Source organism: Panthera leo, chromosome C2, assembly GCF_018350215.1.
Source record: "Panthera leo isolate Ple1 chromosome C2, P.leo_Ple1_pat1.1, whole genome shotgun sequence".
NCBI lineage: Eukaryota > Metazoa > Chordata > Mammalia > Carnivora > Felidae > Panthera > Panthera leo.
The window spans coordinates 128211668-128235188 of record NC_056687.1 but is presented as its reverse complement, the minus strand read 5'-3'; the positions used below and the strand labels follow the sequence as shown (position 1 = coordinate 128235188).

General features: G+C 44.6%; 1 protein-coding gene across 2 annotated transcripts in view; it reads right to left on the bottom strand.

The window, feature by feature from the left end:
- RYK (receptor like tyrosine kinase) overlaps positions 1 to 4940 on the bottom strand; it is a 105637-nt gene extending 100697 nt beyond the window's left edge. For both annotated transcript variants that reach the window (XM_042955428.1, XM_042955429.1), the window contains exon 1: positions 4533 to 4940. In XM_042955428.1, the coding sequence (XP_042811362.1) occupies positions 4533 to 4761 (229 nt within the window). In that variant the 5' untranslated portion in view covers positions 4762 to 4940. The remainder of the gene's footprint in view (positions 1 to 4532) is intronic.
- Positions 4941 to 23521: the final 18581 nt, after the last annotated feature.

Genomic DNA, 23521 nt, shown 5'->3' with positions numbered 1-23521 from the left:
ACTGCTCCTCAGGACCCCTCAGGCACCAAAGGCCAGCCTGAGGCTCAGGCTTGACAAAGAGGAGCTTCTATAAGGGGTGGGCTCCCAGATCCAGCAGGAGACCTTAAGTTTTTTCTGAAGAAACTGAACCACAGAGGCAGAAGAACAATAAAGAGAAGTCCAAATCTATACCGAAAATGGTGGCACCCTCCATCCCTCCTTAACCAGATAACCCAAACCCGGACAATCAGTGTATTGCCAAACACACCAGAGGCAGGCTACTGGAGATACCTTCTCTGCAGACACTAGTCCCAAGGAGGATGTGAAGGTACTGTTATGTGAGGTAGATGCCCCATAAAAAGTCTACCTGTACTCCAAGGGAAGTCGTGAGACCACCAGCACACACACTCTCTCTCCTGATCAACTTTCCAGCATCTCACTCTTAATTGTAGACAGCCAAGGACCACCAGATGTTCGTGATGTCAACAAACATAAAAAGAAATGAATAAGCACACTGGAGGAAGCAGAAGAAATATTAAAAACATATTAAACATATAGAAAAAATGAAAATCAAATAGACACATACCTCAAAGATAAAATATCCATAAAATAAGAATAAAATGGAAACAGAAAATGAAATTAAATGGAAATGAAACCAGAGAACAAAAACCTTCTGAAATTTAAAAACACCACCATTAAAATTTTTTAAATAAAAGCCTATAAAATTGAGAAGATCCCCTTGCTACTTTCCACATCCAAATACAAAGATATAAGTAACAGACAACATAAGTTAAGAGTATCTGAAGATCAATTCCAGGATATTCAATAATCAAACCAACACGTGTCTCAAAAAGAAAAAACAAAAAATAAAGGGTAGGAAATTATCAAAGTAATAGACATTCTCGAAAACTGAAAAAATATGAGTCTATAGGCCAAAGGGCCTATAAAATAAAATAGACAACAGGTGAGAAGAAGGACCCACACAAAAACTTACAAAATTTCAGAATGCTGGAGAAAAAGATGCTTACCTTCAATTTAAAAAAAAAAAAAAAAAAAGGAAAGAAAAGAAAAGAAAACAAAGAAAAATAAAAGGAATCAGATGGCTCTGGATTTTTCATCAGAAACCGTTAAAGCCAGGGGCACCTGGGTGGCTCAGCTGGTCCACTTCGGCTCAGGTCGTGAGTTCAAGCCTCACATCGGGCTCCACACTGACAGTGACAGCCTGCTTGGGATTCTCTTTCCCTCTCTCTCTGCCCCTTTGCTGCTCGCTCTTGCTCTCGCTCCCTCAAAATAAATAATAAACTTAAAAAAAAAAAAAAAAAAAACCTTTATAAAGCCAGAAACTGTGAAAATGTCATCAAAATTATGGAAAAAAATATTTTCAGCCTACTATTCTAAATTTAGCCTAATCATCTATAAAGCATCTATAAATCATCTAGAAAGTATCTAGCGTAGACACCTTCAGACATGCAAGGCCTCAAATAATTTACCTACCATGGAAGCCACTGAGGGTACCCTTTAGCAAATGAGGCAAACCAAGAAAAAGAAAACAAGTGATCCAGGAAACAGGCTCCAAGGCAGAAGAGAAGGGAACAGAAATCACAGAAAAAAACAATACTACTGTCCAGACTGGAGCAAGAGAATGGAAGGCTCCTGAGCAAGGGAGTCTCTAAGAGGAAACCAAGTGGAACTGAGGGATGATTTGTGCTACCTGGAAAAAATATCAAAAGGCACTGAACATATTTCTTGGAGTGTTTGAGGAATGTAGCCATAGATACACAAAAAACTAATCAAAAACTTGAAGGCAATTATTTGCTCCAGGGAAAACAAAAAAAACAGAGAAAAACCCCCACATAATCTGGCATCACTATTTAACTCAGAAGTGAGCAATAAATTTTTACACAATAATGTAATTTCTGATGGTTGGTTTTACTAAAAATTGTTATGTAGCTATATTGAGGGACAGAGAGAGAACAGGGCAAGTGATCAATTATGATACTAGAAAGTCAAGTCCCTATTCTACATTAATTTCAAAATATGAAAGTAAAAACCAGGAAAATAAATGAACAGAACTATAACTGGTATGAGATGGTGGCTTCCAGTGTAAAATAGGACGTGGAGGATAAAGAGGCTAAGGGTAGAACACTGTTGTTTTATGTTAAGCCTTTTAGCACTATTTGATTTTTTAACTGTGTGCATACATTAATTGGATTAAAACAACAACCTATTCTCATACCAAGGGCAATTAGTTCAATTTATAAAGCTGTCATTATCAACTTCACTTACAAGTTTTTTATTTGGAATTCCAAACTCATTGTCTTAGATATATTACAAAATGATGGTTAGTTTCCCAAGTCAGCGTTCAGAGGCATTTAACCCATCATGATACAAAAATATGGTACAAACTATTATTTCAAGTAGTCTTAAACACCGTAAGAGTTTCTGTGAGAAACTGCAGTCTGAGAACTCAATATGCCTCGTACAGATCTGAACCCTACCCACTTGTTCTTCTGCCCTCAGGGCAGCCAAGGAATACTTTAAAGGTAGAATGGATGAGGGAGATGGACATGGATCTGGCAAGAAGGAGAGTCAGACTCGCAGTTAACAGGTCCACTCTATTTGCATTAAAGAAAATACTACTGGAGGTCCCTCTTGCCCCAGAGGTTGGTCAGTGAGGCGATCTTCCCTCCCCTCCTCCCCACAGCCCATTCCTGGGCAGAACCTGGATGCTCATCAGTCGGGTGACAAATACATACACATCATTTCAAGTATTAATTAGCAATGATTTCTTTTCCACCATGCCATAATAAAACCTCTATACAAACAATATCTTCATTACACTTAATAAAACTTTGTGGCCTATGTCAACATTATGTTTAATTTTTTTTAATGATTATAAATTGTGTGACCTTGAGAAAGTTACTTAAAGCCTCACTTTTCTCAACTCTAAAATGGAAATAATGGTGTCTACTTAACTGGGTCATAAAAAAATTAGAGGAAATGATGTGTACAAAACATAAAGGGGCAGGTAAATGGCAGGCACTCAATCAATGTTAGCCTCTGGTTGTTCCCTGTCCTTCATCCCCAACCTGGCTGGTTTCTAACACGTATTCTTACATATAAACAAAGCCACAAATCATATGCAGTACATGCTTTTACCAAAAACAAAAACAAAAACCTTTAAAACCCATGCATAATGCATTAATTTTTAAAAATAATTATGTGATACGAGTCGATTTATAAGTATTTTTCCTAAATCTTAGTTTTATGTTCCAAGTACTAACCTAATTTGCAGTTTTAATTCATCTCAACTAAATTTAGCTTATTCAACTAGACTAAAAAGAGGATTAAGAAGGGCAGGACATTACAGAAACTCAGCATTCTTCTTTGATTAAAGACTACAAACCCATGTATGTAACAACGTGTAAACAGACTGCTGCAAGCAATACCATTTCAACTTTGAGTTGACCTCAAGAAAGTCTTATAAACTTAAAAAAAAAAAAAGAATAAAACTGACAGATAATGGATGATAAAAAAAAAAATCCTCCCCCCCCCCCCCCCATCACACAGACACACCACAAACTCGAGATTAAATGAAGAGGGGGGAAATGTTATTCTGTGCCGCAACACACAAAAGAAAGTCTAACACACAAAGAAATGTCTAGGTATCTGCAACTTCCCATTCGGGGCCATTTCTCTCAGACCTTCCTCTAAGGCTCATTTCCAGAATCCACAGTCTCAGCACAAGAACACCATTATTTTTCAAATCAATTCCCCAAACGACAAAGCTAATTACGTACAACAGAACAACCAACTGACCCAAAGCTAAGTTCTCCTTTCCCTACAAGGTATTCAAAGGAGAGAGGCCCTGAACAAACAGTCCACAGTCCAACACATCCAAGACAAGAACCAAAAAGATACTGGAGAAGTTAGCAGGTCTGCTACCGGAAGATTCGTTCACCGTTTAAAATTATGCTTTTCGGTCACAAGATTTGGAGACTGCCACTAACGTGTGGTGCCCTTTCTCCCTTCCCCCCCTCCCGCCTCATTAAAAAAAAAAAAAAAAAGTATGGGAACAAGAAAGTAAGAGCACAGTATTGTGGTCATCAAAACCACAGGCAAGAATTTGCAGGTTTGGTCTAAATAAACGTGGACTCGAGGTATCCAAAATCCAGGGCCCTAGAATGACACGCATCAGGAATGGTCAAAGAAACTTGGTGCGGCAGGGAAGAAAAGTTAGGGCGCTTGACTGCGGAATAGGGCCAAAGGCTGAAGGGGCTGTGAGGAGGACGGAACGGGGTGGATCCCAGGTCTTTCGCGGCGGGGCAGCGAGGGCGAAGGGGGTAGGCCGGAAGGCTGACCTGGGGCGGGGGCCGGGCAGGGACCACACCTCCCGGCCAGCAAGGCAGGCAAAGGCCAAGGCCCGGGGACGACCCCGAGTACTGGGACGTGACCTGCTCGCGGTTCCCGGCCCGCGGACTGGGCCGCAGGCAGCCGGAAGCAGCCGGGGTTCGGCCCGACCTGCCCACCCCGGAGCAGGCGCCCCTACTCACCAATGAGCCGGCGCACCTCGTCCTCGCTCAGGTAGAGGCTCACGCTGGGCCCGGCGGCCGCCGGCGACAGCGCAGGAGGCCGCGGGGCCGGGGCGGCGGCGGCGCCGGGCGCGGGTAGCAGCGGCAGGACCGCGAACAGGAGCAGCAGCGGCGGCGGCGGGGCCCTCAGGCCGCGGGTCCCGGGGAGGCGGCCCCGGCCCCGCGGCCCCGATCGCGCCGTCCCGCGCATGGCCGCCGCCGCCGCCGCGGAGGAGCTTTGGCTTCCCGCCGCGCCGCCACCACCCACCCCCGGCTCCGAGCCCCTCACAGCCCCGAGCCGGGGGCGGTCGCCCAGCTCATCGCGCCGCCGGCCCGTGGCAGCCGGACGCCGCTTCAGACCGCCAGAGCGCGCCGCCGCCGCCGCCTCCTCGGCAGCATCGTCCACTGTGGAGGGCTGGCCGCGGAGGCGCGCCCGTGCGCGCCGCCGCCGCCCCCCGAGAGCGCGTACGCACGCACAGTCCGCTCTGTGCTGGCCGCGGCCGGGCTGGGAGCGCTTTGATCTTCAAGTGCCGCCGCGGGCTTGGGGCATTCTGGGCACCCTCTGAAAGGGAGCCTATCCCCACCTTACGTTGTCACCAGCCTGAGGTTTCCTTGCCTGTTGCCTGTAACACCCCCGCTTCCCCCTTCCGCCCCGACACAGAGTCCAGACAGGCAGGCAGGCAGGCCCCGGCCTCGTCTGCGGCTGAGTGGGGTCCCAGCTCCAGGGAAATGCTTGATGCGGTCGCTCAGGTTTGCATAAGAGAAACCTGCTTTTTCTTAGAAAATGGAGAAAAATGGAAAGCACCTTTTATCCTACCATCGGAGGTAACATCAACATTTCTGTGTCAGTTTCCATGTATAAATATTATATGCTTTTATTCTCCAAAAAGATCCTGCTCAGCAAACTTTAGTAACCTTATTCTTAGACCTTACGAAGTTTTATTTTTCATGATCGTTGTGCGCCCCCGTTATCAACCCTATCTGGGGTTGTTAACCTGTGGTGCGCAGTAGTGTGTGTCTTTTTCTCTGAGTGTGCTTGAGCACACACAGAGAAGTGCTCTGTACGTTTCATCGTTTGTTCTAGCGAGACCCTGTCGCCCAAAGAGGTTAAGAATCGGGAATACGCCTCTGCTTTTCGAAAGGCAGCCTAAGCAACCTGTGCTCGGACCTCCAGGTCTCGGGGTGCATTTATGTGAGCACCTACCATCGTGCTCAAACATGCTCCAAGCGCCCCCTCTCTCGGCTGAGAGTTCCAAGCGTCCTAGCCCGGCCGGGTCACATCGCCCCTGCGGGCAGGTCCAAGCCCCGACCCGCGCCAGCTGCTCGAGGGGCAGGCGGGGTTTCTGAGCGCAGTTGCTGCTCCTGAAGAGAGGCCCTGGGAGGCGGCTATTTTTATCCTCTTGAGGGAAGTGGGGGGGGGGGGGGTTGATGAGGCGGGAAGTCCTAGAACTTCATTTCTCTCGTTCTGTAGGGAGAGCCGTGGATTCCATTTAGAGATAAGCCAGCCTCGATTTGTCAAGCTTCAGCCCCCTGAGTTGTGCCTGTCATCCTACAGGACTGTCATCCTACAGGACGAGGCAGAGAAGAGGGTGAGAGTTGAAGAAACGTGCTCCACCAGACAAGCATAAAAAACACAAAGGTCAGCAAAAATCCTTAGGTTGGAGCAGCCACTGCTACCTATTAGAGCATCAGGGCTCTGTCAAGAAGAGCTTGAGGCTGGAGATGTGCTGTGTGAACAGGGCTCTCAATTCAGAAAGGAGTCATTTTTTTTTTTAAAGATGGCATATGCCCTGCATTTTTAAAAATAGTTCACAGTCCCCAAGTGAGGAAGCTCCTGTCTTCAAGGCAATCTCCTCTTAATCAGTGACTTCTTGAAGTAGTCTGTGCTGTAAACAGAGCAGGGCTTGTCAGTCAGGCCTGGCCCTGCTCTGGTTAATGGTGTAACCTCGGGAACATTAAACTCCCCAAGCTTCGGTTTCCTCATTCATAAAACAGGGGTGATAATGCCAGATTCACAGGGCTTTCACAGGATTTAATTGGAGATGTTGAGTAAAACACTGAGACCAACACTGGACTGGGTAAGTGTCACACCCATTATTACTGTTGTTATAATGAATCCCTTCCCTGTAATGACCATTTCCTGAAGAGTTTAATCACCAGTTACCTCCAAACCCTTCAAACCAGAGATCCTCAAAAACTTCATTCAATGCAGCACCATGCCTAGCCCAGAGCTGAGTTCAGTGCATTTGTGCCAGACATCATGCTTGGTCTTGAGACACAGGGGTAAGCAAGGTGCTTCCTTGAGAACATATGATAAACACATGTTCGTTGCACATTTTCATCAGTGCTGTGAAGAAAAAGTTGGTGGTTCTCAAAGTATGGTTCCCCAGACCAGCAGTACTATCTCACCTAGCAACTTGTAGAAATGTAAATTCCTTGGCCTTACCCCAGACTAATAAGTATCAACTTTGGAGGGAAGGAACACATAGAGAAGTGGTATAAACATGTCATTGTTTGCTCTAGAGTCCCTGTCCCCCAAAGAGCATCACAGGCCCTCCAGGTGATGCTGACCATTCTGTCAAGAAAACCTCAGCTCTACTACCTCTCCTTTGGACTGTTGTACTTGCTGCCTCACTGGCCTCCATGCTTTCTTTCCCCTTCCTCCTTTACCCCTTTAAGTCTGTTCTTAAAGCAGCAGCCAAAACTATCCTATTATATGCAACCAGATCTTGTTGCTACTTGATTCTTAGACAGCTAATGGCTCCCTAATTCATCTGGAATAAAAGACAAAGTCCTTAGAAGCTATCAAGACAGTTCTCACTCCACCTTCCTCCTTCCCCTTCTGATATTATGTCCTTCTACTCTCCCTTCCCACCCCCACTCACTTAGCTCCAGCCCAATGGCTTCTTTGTTGTGCTTCCAATACACCAGACACAATCCTACCTTAGGGCCTTTGCACTGCTCTTCCCTGTACCTAGAATGCTCTTCTTTCTGATATTCACGTGGCTTCATCTCTTACCTCTTCAAATTTACACTCAAATTTTTTTTATTTTTTTTTAATGTTTATTTTAAAGACAGAGTGCGAGGAGGGGAGGGGCAGAGAGAGAGGGAGACAGAATCTGAAACAGGCTCCAGGCTCTGAACCGTCGGCACAGAGCCCGAAGTGGGGCTCAAACCCACAAACCGCAATATCATGACCTGAGCTGAAGTCGAACACTTAACCAACTGAACCACCCAAGCACCCCTATACTCAAATGTTGACCTCTAAATAAAATTAAAATTGTGACCTTCCCAACACTTTAACTCCTCAGAGAACAAACAAATTCCCACATAACGATCCTCCCAAAAGCCCCATCCTATCCCTAGAGAAGGAATCATCCACCCCTCACCCTCACAATCCTCCACCAAGGTGTGGGTAAACTTTTGAATTTTCCCAATAAGTCTCAGAGTGAAAATGCTGGGAATCCCTGACCTCAGCTTCCTGAGGTTTCTCTGTCTGGAGGAAATGAAAGCCGAAATCATCACCATACTCTACACACTGCCCTCTTTCTTGGTTTTGCTTGTCACCGTGGTTGACCTTACCCTGCTGCTCCAGGAGACAAATTTCAGAAAGCCTGGAAAATACTATCATCAGGGCTTGTTTTGCTGTTCCTAAAAAAGGCCAGCCATGGGCTTGAGATGCAGCAGGGTGGGTGGATGGGAGCCCTGGGCCAGCAGGAACTGGGCACTGCTGGGTGGGGCCTCCCAGAAAATGGAAATGGCTGGGTGTTCATGTATGAGTCTGATGCTCCACTCGAGGATACATGCCTACACACAGAGCCTTGGAAACAACTCCTTACCCTGGCCTTGAGTTCACCCAGCTAGGGAAGGGCTCTAGAAAAGGGTGGCTCTAAGTTTTGGAAACGTCCACTTTATTTGCAAGGAGCAGTTGGGAATGCTGCTCTGTGTACTATAGAGCAGTTTGTTTGTTTGTTTGTCTGTTTAAATGTTTGTTTCTGAGAGAGAGAGAAGGAGGGACAGAGAGAGGGAGACAGAGGATCCGAAGCAGGTTCTGTGCTGTCAGCACGGAGCCTGATGTAGGGCTCGAACTCACGAGCCACAAGATCATGACCTGAGCCAAAGTCAGATGCAACTGTCCCTGAACCACCCAGGCACCCTGGGCCTGATTTGCTTTTTAAACGTTCTCCTTCCACAAGTAATATATTAACCCATTGTGTTGTGAAAGACTTGAGCAGCACAAAAGTTCAGAGAGTAAAATATGAACATCTTTCCTGATACAAACCATCATCCCTCTCCCCCTGTTCCCGGTTTGGTGTATGTTCTTATATATAAGCCCTTTCTCTCAATATTTACACACGCATACATGTATATGTGTATGTATTTAGACACACAATTGTGTGTTTATGCATGTTTTCAGTTTTATAGAAATGAAATTGTACAAAAGGTAATGGTCACATGATTTGATATTTTCACTGATCAAAATAAGTTGAGGTCTTGAGGATGCTTGCATGACAGAGCATGCAGAGGCATATCCATGGTGTTCTTTTGGTTGGAATGGACCATGATAGATTTCGTGGTTCTGATAGACCACACATCCTTGCACATGTATCTTCGTGCATATTGTATATATTTGGTAGGGTAGATTGTTAGAAGTGGAATTGCTGAATCAAAAGGAGTTACAAATGTTGATGGAATTGACCTCCTAAAAACTTTACCAGCATACACTTCCTCAGCTGGTCTTAGTTCTTTACCTGGTGGGGGTGACCAAATCTTCTTTCTTAAAGGGTCTGGCCATCACTAATCCTACCTGGACTGAATTGTCATAGTTTGCCATTAACCTTAATCACAGGGCATGATAAACTAAAAGACCCCCTAACAGATCTCATGTATTCCAGACATATTCTTCTGTCTTCTGGTTTTCATTATTTCCATTGGAAATTTAGTTGTAATTCTAAGTGCCACTTTGACACATTATCTGTCTATTCTCTATAGCTGTTTTAAGATTTTTTTTATGGTATTGTGCAGTTTCATTGGGATATATATGAGTGTGGATATCTTTCCATTTACTTTGCTTGAAATTTATTGAGAGTCCTGGATCTGATGTCTTTTAAAAATTCCAAGACATGAGGCACCTGAATGGCTCAGTCAGTTAAGCATCTGACTTCGGCTCAGGTCATGATCTCACGGCTCGTGAGGTTGAGCCCCACCTGGGGCTCTGTGCTGTCAGCTCAGAACCTGGAGCCTGCTTCGGATTCTGTGTGTGTGTGTCTCTCTCTCTGCCCCTCCCCTGCTCATGCCCTATCTTTCTCTCTCTCTCTTTCTCTCTCTCAAAAATAAATAAAAACATTAAAATTAATAATAATAATAATAATAAAAATTCCAAGACATTCTCAGGTAGGTAGGTAGATAGACAGACAGACAGATATGCATTTTTTTCTGAACCATTTGAGAATAGGTCAGAGACATTATACTCTGTTTCCCCCAAATACTTCCCAGTGCATTTCCTAAGAGCAAGGATTTTCTCTTTCATAACCGCAGTTCAATTTTCAAAATACAGACATTTAAAATTGATAAAAAAAAAAACTATTTTCTAATCCACAGTCCATATTTAAATTTCATCAGTTGTCTCAATAAAGTCTTTTATAACTATTTTTTCCTAGTCCAGCATCCAATCCAGAATCACACATTGCATTTATTTCTCATGTCTTTTTAGGTCTTTTTTCCATCTCTTTTAAAAGTTCCTCAACCTTTCTTTTGCCTAAAGTTCTTGACCTTAACTAGTTTTTGTAAAATGTCCCTCAGTTGGTGTTGCTTGACATTTCCTCATGATTAGATTCAGGTTATGCAATTTTGACAGGAAAGCACTGAAGTGATGTCTTCTCAGTGATTATGTCAAAAGGCACATGATGTCAGCCTGGCCTATTACTGGTGCTGTTATCTTTGACCAGTTGGTTAATGTGTTGTCTTATACATTTCCCTGCTATAAAGTTACTTTTTTTTTTTTTTGTGATTAATAAGAAATCTGAGGGGGAGATACTTTGAAATGATGTAAATTTCTGGTTCCTCCTCAAACTTTTATCCACAAATTTGATCACCCACTGATGATTTTCTTACTACTATTCCTTTCATATTTAGTTGGATTCAACCATAGGGAGACTTTTTCCTTTTCTCCTATTTACTTTTTTCATTTATTTTTATCTGTGTAGATTCATGAATTCTTATTGTATTCAATGGATTACAATCTATTACTATCATTCATATGTTCATCCTCAAAATGTATTTGGAGGTATTTGAGATTTGGCCAGTGGGAGCTCCTTCCGCTGGTTCCTGTGTTCTTTTGATATGTCTCTAGCATTCATTGAGCATTTTCTTACTTTATGAAACAACAATATTCCTGTCTTCTCTTGTACATTTCTGTTGCAGCCTACAATCAGCCCTTTTTCTTAGGAACCCCTGTTCCTTTTAGTGGAGAATGGTATTTAGAAACCAAGATTTGGGAGCTAGTTGTGTTTATTGCTACTGTGATGTAATCGATTCTAGGCCCTCTCAGGAGACAGAGTAAGGAAATAAACATATTTATGTATGTATATGTCTGTGTACTTATGTGTGTGCAAATACACATACATTTGTAAAATCTATGAGTTCATATCAATACCTCTGATTCCAATCCCACACCATTCCTTCCTCATTACCTATTTGTAAATCCATTCCCTGACAGTAAGAAACCTAACTCCCATTATCCTGAATGCATCTGCTTATTTGCTCAGTCTTTCCATTGTTAAGCCAGCTCTTGGCCCTGCTTGCTGAAAGCTCAGCTCTAGACACACCAATCTCTACCCTAAATCCCCATTTTCAGCCATGCCAGCCAAAACTCTGCCTCCACACATGGTGAAGTGCAGTGAAGTTGAGGGCAGAATAGGAGGGGGTCTGGAGCAGCACAGAACAGTCCAGAGCTTGAGAGAATGTATTAGTCACCTCTGAACTTTACATGACAGCCCTACCCCACCACAGCCTAATTCTCTCCAGCCACCTGCTGAGATAGTGAGCTAGAATCTCCCCACCCCCAAGGCTTTCCTCAACTTTCTTTCCCTTCTAGATCCCTTCCAAACCTTTAATTCCAGTTTGTTTCCTCTGCAGAGGAGTTAAGCTATCTCTTTATTATATATTCTCAACTGTTCATCTTCTGCAGCCAAGTATGCAGGTATTCTACCAAACAGAGAGCCCTGTGCTCAGGAGGAATGCATGCTTTAGGGGGAGACGCAGCTGCAGTCTGTTATGGTTTTAAATATTAGCTTTCCTCCTCAGACATGCATGTTAGATGTATCATTTTGGTGAAGATTTAGAGGATGGACTGGAGGAAAAAGGGCAAGACCTGGGAAACCAGGCAGCATGACTTTTCAGTACCTAAGTGAGAGAAGATTGAGACTGAACAGGAAGGACAGGGCAGTGAGGATGGGAACAGGGAAACTAATATGAGAGATATTTATGGGATAGGATCAGTAGGCTTGATGATAGATTAAATATGGTTGGCTGACAGGCAGGGAGGTGGTAGTATGGGTGGGGAGGCAGGGGACTGGGATGGATCCCAAGTGTTTGGACTGGGAGCAGGTAGAAGTGGTGTCTAATGTTCCTCACCATCCTCCTTCTCCTTCTGCTACTACTAAAGATGGGGCCATTTGTTGAGCATGGACAGTATGTCAGACACTCTGGTGAATGCTGGACATACGTCATCAGACATAATGAGACCATTTAATCCTATAGGGAATGTATTATTATCCAGTTTTCCAGATGAGGATGTAGTAACTTCCCCAAGATTTCACAGATAGCAAAAGGTACTGTGTGCAAGTTTTGGTTCTGAAACAGTGATTTTAGCTTGGGGCACACTGAGTTTGAGGTTCCTGTGTAATATCCTGGCAGACATGTCCTGCCAGCAGGTGAAAATGCAGGTGCAAGCTCTGCAGAAAAACTGGAGTAGACATACATCCATCCACAATGAGGTGGCAAGAGACACCAGGTGGTTAGTGTGGGAGGAATGGGGGAAGCTTATGGAGAAGGAGAGGAAAGGAGGGCTGAGATGGAACGCTGGGCACATCAACATTAAAGGACAGGAAAGGAAGAGAAGCTCCAGAAGAGGAATGGCCAGAGAGTGGGGAGAACCAGGAAAGTAGTGTAGTCCAAGGAAAGTGGTATGTCAGGAAGGTGGTGACCCGGCATGTTAAATACTGCTGAGTCAACCAAGCACGGAGGCATACCCAACACATCTGTCCACCAAAGTTGCATCAGTGAGGGAGAGCAGCAGGCAGAAGACTGAGTGCACAGGTCAAAGCAGTAAGGAGAGGCAAGGAAGTGGAGATAATGAGTACCAATGCCTTTGAGAAGCCTGGTGAAAGAGTAAGGAGAGAGAGAGAGAACATAATATCTACATGGGGATTGCATAGAATTTTTTTAAAGTGGAAAAATATAAGTTGCTTCTAACCTGAAAGGAATGTGCCAAAACAAGTGGGAGAGGTCAAAGATGCAAAGACTAGGAGGAGTTAAGTCTAAACGAGGCAGGAAGAGCTGGTTCTGAAAGCCACAGTGTGGTCAACACGGTGAGAGGGGCACCTCTGGCAGCTTCAGAAGCAGAGCCTGCTACTGAGCGTGGAAAAGGGGGCCTGGGTGGGTTCAGACACAGATAACTTCATGGGGTAGACAAATAGGGGAAGGAAGTTGAGAAAATCCACATTTGGTTGCTTCTATTTTTTTTTTTTTAATCTGGAGGAGAGTCATTTCTGGATTAGAGCACCAAGAACTAGTGTAGAACTGGAGGTTTGATAAAAGGGTTGAATGTATGCAGTTGCTGGCGAGGTGGGTGGAAGATGGTATTGACCAGGGGTCTTTAAGTTCTTCTGAGCATTGTTGAGAGTGAGGCTGAAACTGAGAAGTAAAGTGTCTGAGGTCATACTGATCTGTGTAGCGAGCACTCTGTTTGCAAGAGGAAAGAGGATGGCCTGTGGAATAATTCATATTTGGATGCAGATCCAGAGCAGTGGAAGGAAAAAGGAACAAAGTTGTAGAGGATATTTAAAGTGCTACATCATGGCATCTAGCTTGTATGGTTCCAAGTGAAACCAGAAAGAGCTAAAGTAGAATGAGACACTTCTGCTTGAAGATGGCAGATTGAACACCATTTTTATCTCTTTAGCCTCCCAAACCCTACTAACATGGCAGGAAAGGGATTTCTTTCTTAAGGGTATAAACCCAAATAACAAAGGGAAATGGCAGTAGAGACCATGGTAACTACATTTTGGAAGCTGAAAGCAGATGATCAGTGGCAATTGACTTAGCTAAAACCTAAGTCAGGAGTTGAGGCACCAGGTAGCTCTGAATGGGGGAATGCAGGATGGGCTAAGAATAGGAGGATTGATTGAGAAGCATTTAGATCCTGGGGTCTTCTCCCCAATATGAGCACAAAAGGAAACATTTATACAGAGGTCTTTGGACTGGAAGACATCAGGTACTGATGAGAGCTGTGATGCCATACTAAAAATAGGAACATAAAGTCAGATTCTGTATACTGATCAGAGTTTCGTCTCTAGTTCCCTTCCTACATTCAGCTCCCAGGATGCTGGGAACCCAGTGGGAGATTGGAGATTTTTCTGCAGGGAATCTGAGCAGCCCAGAAGAAACTATCAAAAGATACTGATAGAAAACACAAAAGACATTTGGTGCTCACTCCACCTTTATTACTCTAGGACAAGGTCACCAACCAACAATCAGATTTTTAGCCCTGTGCTCCTAAATAATAAAGGCAAAGCAAGGATCACTAGACATTTGTTCTACTTTCTAGGGTATTTCTTTGGCTTTTTATTTTAACTTTTATATTGGCTTATAATTTTTTTATTGTCATAGTTTATTTTCAGAGTGCTCTTTGCTTTTTGACTTTTTTTTTTTTAATTTTTTTTTTTAATGTTTATTTTTGAGACAGAGCATGAACGGGGCGGGGGGGGGGGGGTGTAGAGAGAGGGAGACACAGAATCCGAAGCAGGCTCCAGGCTCCGAGCCATCAGCCCAGAGCCCGATGCGGGGCTCGAACTCACGGACCGTGAGATCGTGACCTGAGTTGAAGTCGGACGCTTAACCGACTGAGCCACCCAGGCGCCCCTTGACTTTTCTTTTTTAAAGTAACCTATTCTTATCTCACAGATTCTATGTTATTGTCTCTATTGATACAGATTCCTTTTTTTTTTTTTTTTTTTCCCCCTGTTCATTTTGGTCTTTGCCTTTCAGGTTGAAGGGCTGCCTAGTGAGCTGCCAGAAGGTTAGGTAGAAGGGTCTGGGAGCAAAGTCCCCAAGGAGAGGACAGGAATTTAGACAGAAGGACACAGAGGAAGAGGCCACTTATTAGCTCCAGGGAAAACTAAAAGTTGTTTGAGAAAGGAAAGGCAATTAATTAAACTGTTTCATAGGGCTCACTGGTGACTAGCATTTACAGCATCAAAACAAAGTAAACCCGAAGTATTGATGGAGGGAGGGTAAGTTAAATATGTGTGGGAGTCTTTAACAGGCGTGATACCTTCACCTCCCTCCTTGGAAATCCACAAATAATGCCTGTAAGTCAAGAAGTGGCAATGTGATCCCAATGTGAGCAATATAGAGGCAAATATCAGAAGAGACAGCTCAGGGACTAACATGAGAATGGAATGAAGGACAGCGGAGGAACCCAGGAGACTGCTGCTTTTCTAAAGTTCTAGAGAATTATATTTTACTTTTAAAATTATGTGTGTAACTTGTAAAAATTAAAAGAGTGGAATGGGAATTAGAAGGGCCAATGGGAGCATGATGAAGGGGGTTCTGCCCACTCCGTGAATTATGCAGCCTGGTAGACCTCTTTGTGACTACATTAACCTGGTAAAAAGCCATGTCACTCAAGAGACAGGATACAATATGAAGTATTAATTTGTGGCAGACTGATAGCTGAGACATCAAATAGCATGTTCACTCCTCTCAGCCACCACAAAAAAAAAAAACAAAACAAAACCTGCGAACAGGGTTAGACTGTTAGCAGACTCCCTAGCATGTCATTTCAAAGAACTTCTGGTCTCTGGTGGATGGGAGACAAAACAGGCTGGAAAGTATGCGCAAACTCGAAGAACTGCTTTTACTGTGTGTGTGTGTCTGTGTGTGTCTGTGTTTGCACACAAGCATAAGTCCTTTCCACCTATATATATATATATTTTTCCAAATGTCTATTTATTTTTGAGTGGGGGGAGCGTGAGAGGGGGAGGGGCAGAGAGAGAGGGGAACAGAGGATCCGAAGCAGATTCCGTGCTGACAGCAGTGAGGATCTGAAGTAGGGTCTGTGCTGACAGCAGTGAGCCTGATGCAAGGCTTGAACTCAGGAACCCTGAGATCATGACCTGAGCCAAAGTTGGACGCTTAACCGACTGAACCACCTAGGTGCCCCCACTTCCACGTATGTGAAAGGAGATTTGTGCTGTGGAGAACAGAGATGGAGGGGCAGAACTAGAGAGGAAGAACCAGAGTAGTAAGTGGTCGGACATTCCTCTCAGCATGAGTTCTCTGGAGAGGAGAAAGGGAGAGGGAAGAAGGAGCAGTGCCCTTGAGGGCGAGGGATTGTAACAGGAAGGAGGACATATGGGTTCAGTTTTCCAGCTGCAGTTGCTCAATTGGGTCTTGCCCCTTCTGATAATAGGAAGCAAGAGGGGTAATGGCATAGTCCATGTGGACACGAGTGGGCCCCAGTTCTTCACAAGACCAAATATGGCTTGGAGAGCTTCTATGAGCTTGTACTGAGCCACAAGTTAGCTTAGAGTGCATGACAAGCTAGGCTGGCAGGGTGTGGGGAGTGAACTCGGCTCGTCCCAGGAGGTAAGAGGGTCGGGCCTGATCCATGGGATGGAATTGAACGTGCCACCTCTGTCAGCGTTGTCATCTCTGAGAGAGCATCACAACCACACGATGTCAGTGTTGACAAAAGCATGGATCCCAGAATCATAGAGACCCAAAAAGGGACCCAGTTGTCCCTCTGCTTGGTGACTAGGCTGATGAGTTCTCAGATTATGCTGGACCAGGGAGGAATGCAGAGGAAGTTAAAATGGAGCTCTGAGCTCCAGTGTGGTAATTATCCCAAATGTGGTCAAGAAATCTTAGGATGGGACTGGCTGCACCAGGATCAGATTGTCCTCTGGAGGCTAGGACAGAGCCACAGCGTCAGAAATTCAGGCCAGGTCAAGAAATTAGTGAGGTTCCAATTTGCACACTTGAGTTTTGTTTTTTTTTAATTATTTTTAATGTTTATTTTTGAGAGAGAGACAGAACACGAGCGGGGAGGGGCAGAGAGAGGGAGACACAGAATCTGAAGCAGGCTCCAGGCTTTGAGCTGTCAGCACAGAGCCTGACGCGGGACTCGAAATCATGATCTGTGAGATCATGACCTGAGTGCAGTCGGTTGCCCAACCGAGCCACCGGCGCCCTGCACACTTGAGTTTTATTAACAGCCATAACTGGCTATTATTTCTGCTATACCTGTTAGTATCTTTTTATGTGAGAAGGCATAGAGGCCTGAAAACCTAGTTGTCCTAATAGTTGAAGAGCTGTTGTTTATTGAGTGCAGTGCTAAGGGCCAAGTGCTTTATACCCAGAACCTCATTAAATCGTCATACACCCAGGGATGTAGCCCCATTATAATCTCCATTTTACAGGTAAAGGAGCTGGGATTTAAATAGATAAAGTAATTTGAAACTACTATCAAAGTAGGTAGTAAATGGCAGAGCCAGAATTCAGACTCAGTCTGGACTAATTCCAAAACCTGTGCTGACACTGAAGAATAACATGTTTAAACGGCACTCAGCCACAGAGCCTGGTTTTCTAGAAAGGAGATAGTGTCTGGACATCAGTGAGTGAGTGCACACATTCACTTTCTGGGGGTCTGTTAGCACTCCAGGAAGGTATGGTTGATGATGTGGAATGGCTGCCAGGGGAAAGCCCTGATGTGCAGCTAGGTGCTCTAACCTGGTAACTGTAGCAGAGGCAAGTATTGAACAAGAACCCTGAAAGTCTTCAAGCCTCAGGCATGCTTTTTCCAAAAGTGATTTTGAAACAGTTGAGGAATTTCTTAAATTTGGAATGTGTTCAATAAATGTCTGTTAAGTGAGGCATTCAGTTCAAGTTCTTTAAACCTGTGCCAAAGAGCCATCAACTTAGATCACAAAAGATCATAACATTGAAAGCTCTCTGTTCTGGCAAGCTTTATCAAGCCCGTGCATTTCCCTAGTAAATGCTTCCACATCTGTCCTCTCTTTCTCAGGTCCCGGCACTGCCTTGTGCCTTTATCACATCCAACCTATGCCACTGCAATAGCTTCATCCGTTCAGCAGGTGTGGCTTGAACACTACTCTGGGTCAGGCAGAAGGTGCAGTGCTGGGGACCAGAGATGAGGAAAATGTGGTTCCTGCCCTCAAGAAGCTCCTAGACTCAGAGGAGGATGAGCATCTGTGGCACGGGCTGCCACTGCCCACCCTGAATCCCCTTCTTCCTTAATGATAGCACTACTATTCCATATGGCTGCCCAGCTGCACCATACTTCCCCAGCCCCCCTTGGGCTTAGGTGAGGTCATGTGACCAAGTTCTTGACAAAGACATGTGAAGAAAGTGATACATGCTACTTCTAGGTTGGGAATGTCAGGCCTGCCTCCTCTACCTCTCTTCCTCCTCCCAGACTTGCTGGAGCCTGAATTTGCAGGTGACCAAGTTTCTATCATGCAAGTTAGTGACATAGGGGAGAACAGAGCAATGACTTTGAAGGACCCGTGTCCTTGAATGACCATGAGGGGCAGACCTCCTCTGAAAACTGCTAACACGAGCAAGAAAAAGAAATATCCACATGATTTAAGCCACTGTATTTTGGGAACTCTTTGTTATAGACACTTACCTTTAGCCTAATCATAACAGGAGTATTAAAAAAAAGAGTCCAAAGAATTCCTGGTGCTATGACAAAAGTAGAAAAATCAGTTCAAGTAAGGCAGAAGGTAGGAAAATGGGAGAAAGCATAGGAGGTTTCCTGGGAGACAGCACCCTTGCCCTGAATCTTGAAAGGTGAGTGTTTTCAGCAAATCTACTCACATTTCCCATTTACCCTTCTTTCTTTTGATTTGCCATTTTGGTCCACATTACTTCTTTCAGATATATATTCTCTTTTATCCCTACTCTCCACCTGTTAAAAGCCTACACAGGATTCAAGACTCAGTTTAAATCTCATTTTCTCCAGGGAAGGCTTCCTTGATCAGCTCCCCACAAGTGATATCTTCCTCTTCCAAAATCCTGTAGCACTTAGTCTTTATTATTTATTGATCACACATTTTATATCTTCTCTACCAATATCTGACACTTTTCGGTAGCCCTCCCAGCATTTGTCACACTGCCTAGACTTGTTCTGGGTTCCCCAAGGGTATAGATATACCCTAAATTTCTATGGTTTTGTAACAAACCTACCTCTAAACTTAGTGGATTAAAACAACTATTTTTATTGCTTGCACTGCTTTAAGAGTTGGCTGGTCTCAGTTGAACGGTTCTCACTTATGGCCTTGAATCCTGTTGCATTCAGATAACAGCTGGGGTTGGAGTTAGCTGAAGGCCTGACTGGGCTAGATGTTCAGGATGGCTCACTCCTGTGGCTTGCAGCTGATGCTACCTGGGAACTCAGCAGGTCCTATTAACCAGAGCACCTACATTTGGCTTCTCCACATGACACGGGCTTACATAATTATAGCTGGATTCCCAGAGAGTCATCAATTAAAAAGCTTGTGACTTAGCCACAAGAGACCTAGAATATCACTCTCATCACATTGTATTGGTAAAAGCAAGTCACTAAGGCTAGCCCAGGCAGGGGAATTAGACTCTACCTCTTGATGTGAGAAGCAGTAGGTACATTCAAGGAGATAGGGAATTAATGACAGTCATCTTCGGAGACTATCTTACCAAACCATGTAAACATGGAATCTGGAGTGATGGTCACTCCCACATCAAAACAAGTTGCCATCCTGCATTTCCTCATCTACAAACCAGAGCCCCAGGGTGACAGTGCTTCCCCTTCTCCGAGTCAGCCACTAGAATTCATTGTTAGTCTGGCATTAACCTGGGATGGGTGAGACATTCAAATGCCAAGATGTCCACCAAAATCTGGATGGCTCAGTGTTTGTGAGCCAAGAGGTTTCCAGGAGAGGATGGAAGAGGTCATGGAGAGAAAATGTCTCTGGATTAGAGATAAAATGTTTGTTTATTTGTGTTTCTTCTGAAAATCATTTGCCACCCATCTTTGCCCAACCACCCCTAATGTGGGGGTAAAGGACAAGGATTACAGCAGAGCTAAACTTGAGAAAGGGTTGCACGATGCTTACCTTGGAGAAAGACTTTTAGCTAAGCCCTTAGCCACCCACTTGAGTTGAATTTAGGGCCCAGCACAACCGCTTTCTTGTATAGCCTCTGGCTACAGGAGGAGGAGACCATTCTCTCACAAGCTACCACCAGCCACACTAGCCTTTGAACTTTGTGGTAGACAAACAATGGCCTCCCAAAAGTATCCATGTCCTTAATCCCCAGAAACTGTGAATATGTTATATTATATGGCAAAGGGGAAATAAATTTGCAGAGGGCAGATGCTCATCAGCTGACTTGAAGAGAGGAAGAATATCCTGGATGATCAGGGCAGGGCCAGTGTATTTAAAAGTCTCCTTAAATGTGGAAGAGAGAGGCAGCAGAACAGCCAGAGCCATATAAGGAGATACAGCGATGAAAGCAGAAGTTGGAGTGATGTGCTCACTGGCTCTGAAGGTGGCAGAGGGCCAAGAACCAAGGAATGTGGCAGCCTCTAGAAGCTAGAAAAGGCAAAAGCCAGATTCTCTTCTAGACCCTCTAGAAAGGGACACAGCCTTGCTGACACTCTGAGACCCATTTGGGACTTACGAACTACAGAAGTGAAGATAGTAAATTTGTGTTGTCATAAGCCACAAAGTTTGTGGTAAGTTGTTATAGCAACAATAGGAAACTAATACAAACTCAAAGAGCCTCAGTGATTAAAATGGGAGTCCTGTCACAGGGGACAGTGGGCCCATACACCACTTTGACTGATAATATTCAAGAGCAGCAAATCTCTGGTCAGAACCAGTCAGGACTGCTAGGATGAGGGCTGGAGAGGAAGGTGGCCAAAGCTGATAGCAGGCCTTCCTGAGAAAGTGAGGAAGAAGAGGGGGCAGTGAGGGTCCAGTGGCCAGAGGAGGCCATTTTATGAAAGAGACCACTTCTCTTCCCAAGAGGAGGGACTGGGAGAGATTGCTGTGTTGGGTGGCATAATTTCCCCTTCACTGCCCCTTTTGGAAGGACATTCAGTAAAAGCTGTCTCACCCTACAAGCTTTTGGAGATGGATTTGATTTGTGTGTGTTCTGGATGTACCTCTGAGTGAAGTGTGGTCACAGAGCAGCCGAAGTTGCTCATTAAATGAATATTGCATTTCCTTGTCTAAAGTACAGAAATTTATGCCAATCCGAGCAGTCCTTGCCCATAGTCTGAGAAGGAAACTTTTAAAGAGCCATCAGGGTACAACAAGCAGGAGCCAGAGAGGTGGTCATATTTTATAGTTCAGTTCTCTTGAAATGGGGAGCAAACTTCTCTCTAATCCTTCACCATCAAGAAGAACATACTATATAGTGTCTTGGGTTTGGAATTCAAAACTCAAAATAAGTTTCTTTACCTTTCAGGTCAGGCAGTTTCTCCCTCTAAGGTTAGTTAAAAATAAATAGATAAGATGGGAGTCTCTGTCTGTCTGTCTCTCTCTCTCTCTCTCAAAATAAATAAAAATAAACATTTAAAAAAATAAATGGATAAGAAAGATGAGGTCTGTGGCTTTTTTTTTTTTTTTTTCAACGTTTATTTATTTTTGGGACAGAGAGAGACAGAGCATGAACGGGGGAGGGACAGAGAGAGAGGGAGACACAGAATCGGAAACATGCTCCAGGCTCTGAGCCATCAGCCCAGAGCCTGACGCGGGGCTCGAACTCACGGACCGTGAGATCGTGACCTGGCTGAAGTCGGACGCTTAACCGACTGCGCCACCCAGGCGCCCCTGGTCTGTGGCTTTTTAATAGGCGTTTATTGTCCCCTCCTCTCTGCACCTGCCTTCACTGGAAAACAGGGATGGGCGGGGGAGATGCCACCTCTGCTGCTTCTGTTGGTGAGGGAAGCAGCCCCCCATGGGTGATTGGAGCTATCAGGGACAGTTCTGGCTTTACCCTTGTGAGAAGGTGAGGGGACAACGGTTGCACTGCTCATAAATTCTGAGGAGGAAAGTGCTGCTCAGGTTGCTCCATCTCAAGGCTGCTCTAAGGGTTTGTCCACTCAGGGCACTCACTGTGTGGGTGGTGGTAGCAAGATCCCCAGTGTCAGCTGGCAGATGTGCCCAGGGGTGGGTCTCAATTCCCCTCACCCCTCACAGTCCCTGAGATCCCTGCCTTAAGAAATGACTCTTGGGGCACCTGGGTGGCTCAGTTCGTTGAGCATCTGACTCATTTGACTCATTTGACTCTGAGCATTTGGCTCAAGTCATGATTCCAGGGTCATGGAATCAGGCCATGGAGCCCACTTAAGATTCTCTCTCTCCCTCAAAAAAAAAAAAAAAAAAAAAAGATTCTCTCTCTCCCTCTTACCCGTCTCTCCCGCTCTCACTTTCTCTCTTCAAAAACAAAGATTCTTGGCTTAAAAACTCAGCCCCTGATTTAGACTTAACATTTTTTGCTAATGTCCTCCTCTGCCGTTGTCACAGCTGGTTAAAAGATAATATATAAAAAATACATGCAAAATGTAGAACAAATTACTTCCTTTTTACAGTCTTCTCACAAAATAATGAAATCAATCTCCACAGCTTCCTGAACCAGAGCTGTACTTAATACAAAATACCATAGGTAGATAGCAGAACTGAGGGTTGTGGATTATGCCCCAACTTGATTCTTCCAAGCCTCTCTATTCTCCATCCTTCAAGAATTGCTCAAATGCATTATCAGATTCACTGTCTTCATTTCCTTGCCTCCCTCTCAAGCTCATTTGCCAATTCATTCCAATCTGGCTTTGGTCTCCCTACTCAATGGAAACTGCCCTCGTCTTGGTTGCCCATTACCACACCCAATGGGTTAGTTTTCTCAGTTGACTTCACTTGCCGGCACACAGTTTCACACAGTTCTTCCTTAGGAAATGCTTTCTCTGCTTTCTTCCTACCTCACTAATGGCTACTTCTCAGGCTCATTTGCTGGCTCTCCCTTCTTACCTGACCTTTAAGTGTTGGTGGCCCCAAGAGCTCATATCTATGCCCACTCCAGTTTTCTTTTTACACAGTTTTCATAAGTGATCTCATCCAAATTTGTATCTCTTGCTCATCTCTTTCCACCTGAGGTCCAGATTTATCTTTGTGAGTACCTTTTTCAGCTCTATTTGTGACTTTAATATGCAGCTCACACTTAATATTGTTCAAAGCCAGACTTGGTTTCCCTTGAATGCTGTTCCTCCCCACTATTGTTCACCTCAGTTAAAGGTACCCTTGTTTACCGTTACTGAAGCTGAATCTGATCTCCTGCATTTCACTCCACACCTCTTTCAAAGCCGTTAGCAAGTCCCATCTTTTCCTTCTTGAAACATATCCTGAATTCCCTCTACTCTCCAGTTTCAGCAACTCCTTGGAAAGCTCCCTGACTCCCCACCCTGCTTCAACCATTTACCACTATCCACAAGCTCATACACACACACACTTTCTTCCGATCTCTCTCTCCTCACTCCCTAGTGATTCTCTACCACCCTTGCCTTTATAGCGTTCATCCCATTCTGCTATTGCATTGCTTACCTCTTGACTGCTTTGTTTACATTCAGTCTGCCTCAGGGCCAGGACTAGTATGAATTGAGTGAGGGAGGCACTTGCCTTGGATCCAAA